This window comes from Callospermophilus lateralis, chromosome 2, assembly GCF_048772815.1.
Source record: "Callospermophilus lateralis isolate mCalLat2 chromosome 2, mCalLat2.hap1, whole genome shotgun sequence".
Classification (NCBI taxonomy): Eukaryota; Metazoa; Chordata; class Mammalia; order Rodentia; family Sciuridae; genus Callospermophilus; species Callospermophilus lateralis.
Window position 1 is genome coordinate 1,850,101 of NC_135306.1, and position 6,000 is coordinate 1,856,100.

At 60.0% G+C, this 6,000-nt stretch overlaps 1 protein-coding gene across 1 annotated transcript in view; it reads left to right on the forward strand.

Moving 5' to 3' along the window:
- Ccdc187 (coiled-coil domain containing 187) overlaps positions 1–4,445 on the forward strand; it is a 40,604-nt gene extending 36,159 nt beyond the window's left edge. Inside the window, exons 20-23 of the mRNA XM_076844962.2 lie at positions 645–784; positions 1,141–1,250; positions 1,700–1,773; positions 2,233–4,445. Of these exons, the coding sequence (XP_076701077.2) occupies positions 645–784; positions 1,141–1,250; positions 1,700–1,773; positions 2,233–4,445 (2,537 nt within the window). The remainder of the gene's footprint in view (positions 1–644; positions 785–1,140; positions 1,251–1,699; positions 1,774–2,232) is intronic.
- Positions 4,446–6,000: the final 1,555 nt, after the last annotated feature.

Below are 6,000 nucleotides of genomic sequence, written 5' to 3' on the forward strand. Positions count from 1 at the left end.
GGGAAGCCAGGGTCCTCCCTGTATGGTCCCCATTGTCTTGGCCTTCACCAAGGGCCATGGACAAGAGCTTCGGGCACACAGCTCTGGCTCCCTTAAGGGCATCAGGGCCCCAGCACCCTGCTGAGGCCCAGGTAGAGCTCAGGTCTAGGGAGATGACGATCAACCCAGAGAGGCTGTGCCGTGCCTGCCCTGTCCCCACTTGACTGGCCTTCCAGCTCTGCTACGGATGACCTGCCATGTCCAAGGCCCACCCCTGCCTGGCCTTCTGTGTCCCCCGCCAGTGTCCAGCTGGGAGTGGGTGCTCCTCAGCTCAGCTCACATGGGTGGGGAGGAAGCAGGGAAAGGAATGGGGCTTCCCAGGGGCCTGCAGGAGAGTCCCCCAAAGCGGGGAGTGAGATCTCTAAATTTAAAACACATTTTCTATAAGCTTCTTTCTGGGACCTCTGTCACTAACTATGCAAGAGGGTATTTTTAGCAGATCACCGCGTGTTTTTATGTCCTCATGCTACCAGACACCACAAGGAAGTCTTGTGTCCATTTCAAATATTCAGATTTTTTTTCATGTGGCTTCAGAATTCTTAGAAGTCACTCCCTCTGTCTCCCTGTCTGTGCCTGTTGGGGATGACAGTACCTTTGTCCTCCAGGAGACTCTCAGACCAAGCCAAGGATCGCCTTAACAGAAGAGAGTCCCCCAGCTCCAACAGACAGCCCCAGGTGGAACTTGGTGGAACAGAGTCAGCAGTCCCAGGGCGGAGAGGGCTCCTGTAGTCCCCAGGAAGCCAGAGTGAGTTGGGTGTGGTCCTGCAAGCCATAGGGGCCTGGCCCTGTGGGGTGGCCTTGCCATCACATGAGGTCTATGGGATGGGACCTCTGAAGCCCTTCTGGAAGGGTCAGGGTCCTGAGATTCACTGATTCTGTGGACCTTGCTCCGAAACTCAATCCCTGGGCGGACAAAGTCTTTTCCGTGGTGGGAGGAGGGTGTCTGGTGAGCGGGGCTCTTAACAGCCCTCACTGGGGAATGGCCTTTGCTCCACGTGGTCTCTGGAGGCGTGAAGGCTCCATCCGCAGCCCAGGGTTGTGGCCAGTGCTCCAGCAGAGACCACACCCAGACCTGTCATTTCTCTGACGTGTTTCTTGCAGGTGGCTGAGAGCAGCACAAGCCAAGAAGGGGCAGAATTGCGGCTCACTGTGGCTGGGAGCCCTGTGGGGGAGCCCCAGGATGTGGAGAACTGGCAGCCAGGGGAGCAGAGGTGCGGGACCAGCAGGGTGGGGCTCTGAGCCCGGGTGACAGGGCTGGCCAGCATATTGCCCTCTGGTTGCTGAGACCTCATGCCCAGCCATGAGACATCCTTCAGTTCACCTTCCTTTTTGAAAAAAAAAAGACGGTGCCCAATGAATGGACCCAAGGTGCAGCTGGGGGGCAGCAGAGGGGCTACCATGGGATCGTGTGTTCTCAGGGAGGAGTGCCACATCTCCTACCTGATTCAGGGGGCTGGGGCCAGATGGCCCCCAAAGACAGGCCTCACCCCCACGAGCCCTGTGTGCAGATGTTAAGCTAGAGGTGGTAGATGGCTGGAGGGATGTTCCTGAGAGTATGGTAGAGGACCTCCTGCAGGTCCCTGACCATGAGCCCTGGGAACTAGGGGGCAGGACTCCCTCTGAGGGGTGCTCCAGGACTTCTCCACCAATGTGCTTACAGGGTAGAGGCCTGTCAGCAGGACATGGGGGTCCCCTTTGCCTGGCTGGAGACTCCCCGACTGGCTGCCTTCCCAGGTGATGCCCCCATCCCCTCCAGGGACTCTCAATGTCGGCTCCAGGACTATCAAGTCCCCACTTAAGGGTCATCCAAGAGCAGTTCCTAAATCAGAGCTGGGCTTCTCCCCACAGCACAGTCCTATCTTCCCTATGCCCAGCTACAGGGACCCTGCCCGGCCCCTCTCCAGGGCATCACCAGTGAAAAGCAAGCAGAGCCAGTCCCGCTGTCTGTCGACGGCTGAGACTCCGGAGTGACCCATTGCTGGTGGGCGGATGGGGGTAGCTACTGGCTGGTTGGTCGAGGGTCCGTCACTCTGGCACCACTGACCTTTCCCTGCCTTGTTGGAGTGTCCTGACTTTGAACCACTGGCTGTGGGGGCCACAGGGAGGGACTGCCCTTGCTGGTATAGGATGGCACTGCCCCAGGGCAGGGTGTGACCACTGTCATGTCATCTGAGACTTGTCCTGTCCCAGCAGCTCCTGCAGCCCCTTGCTCAAGCAGCCCCTCACCCCACCTGGGAGCCCCCTTGGACCTGGACTTGGAGTCTGCCTCCAGCACCTGCTCAGGGTCTTCAGAGGCTCCCGCATCCTCCCCCACCTCCTCCACAGGCTCTGCGAGTGACCCGTCCTGCTCCTCTCTCCAGGAATTTCAAAAAGTTTCAGCCACCCTGGTCCAGCTCTCTGACAGCTCCCTTTCCCTGTCTGGCCTGGAAGCTGAGGTCACCCCAGACGCTGACCTCAACCAGTCTGGGGATCTCTCTGTTCATGACTCCTGGGAGGAGCTCACCCCACCTTTGTCCTGGGGCCTCCACCAGGGGGACCCTCAGCCAGGTGGCGCTCCTGGGGGTGCAGGATGCATGTCCTGGCAGAGGCAGGGGGTCAACGGGGCTGGGTCCCTGGGTGTCTCCTCCATGGAGGTGACCGTGGCAGGAGGCCTAGAGTCCAGGCAGAGCCTCCTGCAGGAAAGCTGGCCACTGTCCCTCCCAGACGCCCTCTATCCAAGGTCAGGGTCAGAGCTGTCAGAAGCCTCCAACCAAATCTGGGACGAGGACAGCAGGGAGAACCCGTGGGAAGCTGGTGTTGGTGCAGGACCAGCCTCAGGGAGCTCCTGGCCTGTAGGTGGCTCATCCGACCTCAAGAAAAGTGGGCAGCCTCAACTGCCTCTTCCTCTCCTGGGCCCTAGAGAGGGACAGGAATCTTCTGGAGCCAGCAAAAGCCTCACCCGTGGATCCAGTATGGGGAAAACCAAGCAGGCCTCCCCTGAGGAGACCAGCCAGGGGCTCCTATTCCAGATCCCTTCCACCAGTGACTTAGACCCACCACTGTCCTTTCCTCTGGGGACCCCCACCTCTGGAGGGATGTGTTTCAGCAGAGGAGGGCTGATCCCTCCCCAGGCCCCCGCTGACTGCCAGGAGGAGCTCTGGGGTGCTGCTGTGAGTCTGTCCACCCAGAGGAAACTTCCACAGACCTCGCCAGAGCCCGAGGTCCCTTTGGCCCTGCAGACTCCTGAGGTCCCCAGTGGACTGGACTCTCCAGCTGCTGGGAACCAGGTGCCTGGGTGTTGGGGTGGAGGCCCTGCTGCCCTGGAGGAGGCCGGTCCCCCATGTGCCATTGGCTTCTTGGCTGGGATCCTGTCTCCAGTTGACAAGGAGCTGTCCTGTGGCAGTAGAGATCTCCTGTCCCCCACCCACAGGGATGCCCACTTGCCCCCACCACCTCCCACCCCTGAAGCACAGAGGGCCAGGGAGGAGGCCTACGCGTGCTCAGAAGACTTCCCCTCCCCACCCGAGGAGGCCATGTTTTCTGGGGGCTCAGTGGACCCTCTGGGGGAGGACACCTCCATCGCCACTGAGGATCTTTCTGAGGAGGCTCTGCCAGCGGCACTGTCCCCAGGGCCACAGGAGTTGGGGCTGTGCCTGGGGGTGCCTGGGAAGGACGGAAGCCTCGAAGGCAAATTGGGTGAATCAAGTTCTGCTGTGGGAAGCCAAGCCACGGGCAGTCAGGGGTTAGAAGCAGCCAGCTGCCCAGGGTCCCCCTTGAGTGAAGGGACAGGCAGTGCCCCTAAGGGGCTCCCAAGGCCATTGGCACTGACCCTGAGTCCATCCCAAGTAGCCTGTGTGGCCCAACAGGGTCTGCTGAGGCCGCTGGTGGCTAGTGACACGGAGGTGCTGCTGGGCACTCAGTGTGGGCGCCAGGCTCCTGCTCTGGGCTTGGGGTTCTGGGCTGCTGTGGCACCTGAGGAGTCCCTGGGCCACATGGGCAGGCCCTGGGGAGGGGTGTGGGGCACTGAGTGTGCGGAGCGTGAGCCAGGGTCAGGGACTCTCTTGGGAGGCCTGGATGGGCCCCTATCCAGAAGGACAGCCACACCCCCAACACCCTGGTCTGCAGTCCCAGCAGCCTCTCCCCCAGGCCCAGTGCCCTTGCTGGCCAGTGTTGGCAAAGAGGGGAAGGGAGACCTGAGCTGCCAGGCAGAGGACCACCCTGGGGCCAAGGACTCAATGGGCAGAGAGCAGCTCCCTGGGGGACACTCCACCCTGGTCCTTGACTCAGGGCCCTGTGCTGATCTCCCAGGCTTGGAGAAAGGCGAGGAAGCCCAGGCTGTGGACCTGGTGTCCACCCAGCTCACCAAAAGCATCCTGTGTGACTCGCTGGCTGTGCTGTCGGGGCTCATCCCCCAGGGCAGTCCCTAGGGGAGGCACACAATGTTTGTGATGCCATTGTGTAACTGTGTGTGTGTGTGTGTGTGCGCGCGCCACCCTGCTGCTGGCAATGCAGGATGGTCATCTGAAACAGCTGCAGACTGGGCAGGGGCTCCACATCACTTCAGACTGGATCCAGCTGCATTTCTTTGGACAGGGTGTCCACAGCCTTGTCAAGGGCTGGAAGGGCCAGACCCAAGTGATGAAGAGACATGCTTGCCAAAGATTGTCCCTGCGGCAAGGACAGGCGAGGAGGTTGGGTGCTCCAGCAAAAACAGCCCCTAACCACAGGACAGTGTGGGAGTCAGCAGAGGCCAAGAGGGGAGGAGAGAGCAGCCGTGGGTGGAAGAAGAGCTGGGGGGTGAGCCTCCCAACTCTTGCCCACTGGACTTCTGACAGCAAGGGTCTTCTGGGTTCACTGTTTCCAGTATATAACTTGTCAGCCGGCTGATGGGCATGTATGCCTCCCACGTGCCTGAGCTGAGCAAACCATAGCGGGTGACCACTCGAAGGCCAAAAGTTACTTCCCCTCCACCAGCAAAGCCTGGGGCTTGTCCTGTGGAGGTAGGAGACCTCTCTGGTACTGCAGACTTGTCCAGATTTCAAAAGGGCTCCTGGGCCACATCTTTCCTCAGAAGCACAGTGACTGGGTCCTAGCAGGAGACTTCATGGGTGTGTGTGCGCACACACACCCACGTGCTTGGTCGAGGTCAGCCCATGCCACCTCCTTCAATTCCTGGGTGGACCTTCCAGGACAGAATGACCCAGGTGGCTTCTGCCAGGTCACTGCTTCTGCAAGGAAGCACTGTGTCCCCTCTTCACACGAGCCCCCGCCTTCCTCAGGACAAAGTCCGGGGGAGTGCAGGGCAGTGTCGATCCGGGCACACCAGGTTTCCTAGGTGAAAAGGAGCATGAGGACACCCGCTATGGTTTTTTGAAGTGAGTCTCAGAGCATTGCTGGGCCTCTGTAGGCAGGGCAGGGATACGCCGGGGGCAGGCTCAACACAGACCCCCTGGAAAATGGCCTGGAGCATGGGTAAGGCTGAGGACAGGCCTCCCCAGCAGTGACCTCCCCCAGGGCAGCCACCTCCACGGTGTCTGATGGGCTCTGGTGCTGTCCCCCAGGGAGGAGGAGGCTGGTGCCCTGCAGCCCAGCCATCACCCCTAGCAGTGCCCCAGCGCAGGTTCCCAGACTCGAGCAAGAGGGAAGACTTCCCTGCCCACCCTGCTCCCAGGGCTCAGGAGGAGCAGTGGGACAGGCTGTTCTACAAGATTCCAGCGTGAGAACCACTTGAGCTCGTGCTACAGTCTCCCTTGGAAGCTTTGGAATGAACTGTGCTTTGCAGGATGGATGTATACTGACGCGTGTGCCATTTCTGCATTTTTGCTATTTCTGAGTCTTCCCCTCTGTCCATTCCGGGAAGTGGCTCGTGACCCCAGCAGTCAGTTCTTTTACAGAGGAAGCCGCTTTCAAGTCTGTTTTCTGACTTCCAACATTGTCAGGTATCTTGAGCTGAAGCTTGCATACAGGAATTGGCTCTTTGAA